This window comes from Orycteropus afer, unplaced genomic scaffold (genome assembly GCF_000298275.1).
Source record: "Orycteropus afer afer isolate SDZICR_OR568_19922 unplaced genomic scaffold, OryAfe1.0 scaffold00099, whole genome shotgun sequence".
NCBI lineage: Eukaryota > Metazoa > Chordata > Mammalia > Tubulidentata > Orycteropodidae > Orycteropus > Orycteropus afer.
In genome coordinates, this window is record NW_006921686.1 from 1,582,081 (window position 1) to 1,583,462 (window position 1,382).

General features: G+C 54.6%; 1 protein-coding gene across 1 annotated transcript in view; it reads right to left on the minus strand.

The window, feature by feature from the left end:
* Positions 1-713: 713 nt before the first annotated feature.
* The window catches only part of LOC103198684 (cone-rod homeobox protein), a 7,183-nt gene continuing 6,514 nt past the window's right edge, over positions 714-1,382 (minus strand). The window contains exon 3 of the mRNA XM_007942865.1: positions 714-1,361. Within this exon, the coding sequence (XP_007941056.1) occupies positions 714-1,361 (648 nt within the window). The remainder of the gene's footprint in view (positions 1,362-1,382) is intronic.

The window sequence follows — 1,382 nt, forward strand, 5'->3', positions numbered from 1 at the left end:
ACCAGTGGTCTAAGGTTTCCTGATGGGGCCTCCTGTCTTTGGAACTTCTAGAAGGATCCCTAGGCATGTGCTAAAGAAGGGTCCAAATGGAAAGTTCAGGAATCAGGGCTCCTTGCATGTTTCTCCTGGTGGCACAAAAGTTAAGCACTTGGCTGCTAACCAAAAGGTTGGTAGTTCAAACCCAGCCAGCAGCTCTGCAGGAGAGAAGACCTGGCAACGTGCTCCTGTAAAGACCACAGCCTAGAAAACCCTATAGGAGAGATCTACTCTGTCTTGTGGGGTCGCTATGAATTGGAATCGACTTGACAGCACTCAACAACAGCAACACACGTTTCTTCACTGATTCTGACCTAAATAAGACCCGCAAATCAACTGCAAATTGGGTTTGGTTTCTTTTTAGGGCCAGTTGTCAACACTGACTTCTGGAGTCTGGGGCTTGTGGACTGATATCCCAGCCAACAACCACATGAGATGGTGTTGGGGTTGAAAGAATTTCTAGGACCTGTTGAGCTGTCCCAGGAGAGAGGGGAGCTTCTCCCTAAGGAGGAAAAAGGGGTGGACTGTGTTGAGCTAAAATGAACATGAATCCAAGGAGGAGCTTTTGGAAGGAGTCAAGTTCTTGTCGCTTTCTCAGAGATGTTGTCCAAGAATCTAAGCTGCAAGGAGGCAGAGTTAGACAAGAGAGGGTCCAGAGGCCATGGAGAGAGTGTTTTCTACAAGATCTGAAACTTCCAGGCACTCTGATCCTTATAGTCCAGAGGGTCCATGGGGTTGTAGGTGAATTTCCAGGTGCCTGTGGGGTCCTTGAATTCCAAGCTGTCCATGGGGCTGTAGGCGCCATAGCTCTGGCCTGAGAGGGAGGTGGGAGACTGAGCCAGGGATGGTCCCACAGAGGGGCCCGACAGGGGACTGAGAGCTGGGCCTCCCAGTTGGGGCACCATGGGAGAAAGGTAGGGATCCAGGCCACTGAAATAGGAGCTTGGAGACCCATATGCTGAGGGGGAAGAGCAGAAAGCAGAGGCTGGGGCATAGGTCATGGCATAGGGGGCCGAGGGCAGGGCAGGCCCTGAGGCCACTAGCCCAGACCGCTGGGCCTCAGGCAAAGGAGACTCTGAGGCTGGACTCCAGATGGACACGGCAGCCGCTGCTGAGGTGGAGGAGCCCGAGGGGCCGGGTAGAGGGGGGCTGTAGGAATCTGGGACGCCCAGAGGGTCCGGACAGGCATCCATGGAGGCTCTGGGAGATGTGCCCGCCTTCTTCTTTGCAGGACGGGCCTTGGTTGGTCCTCCGGGGGGCTGCTGCTGCTGTTTCTGCTGTTGTCGCTGCTGTCTGCACTTGGCCCTGCGGTTCTTGAACCAAACCTGGGGAAGAAGAGGGGAGAC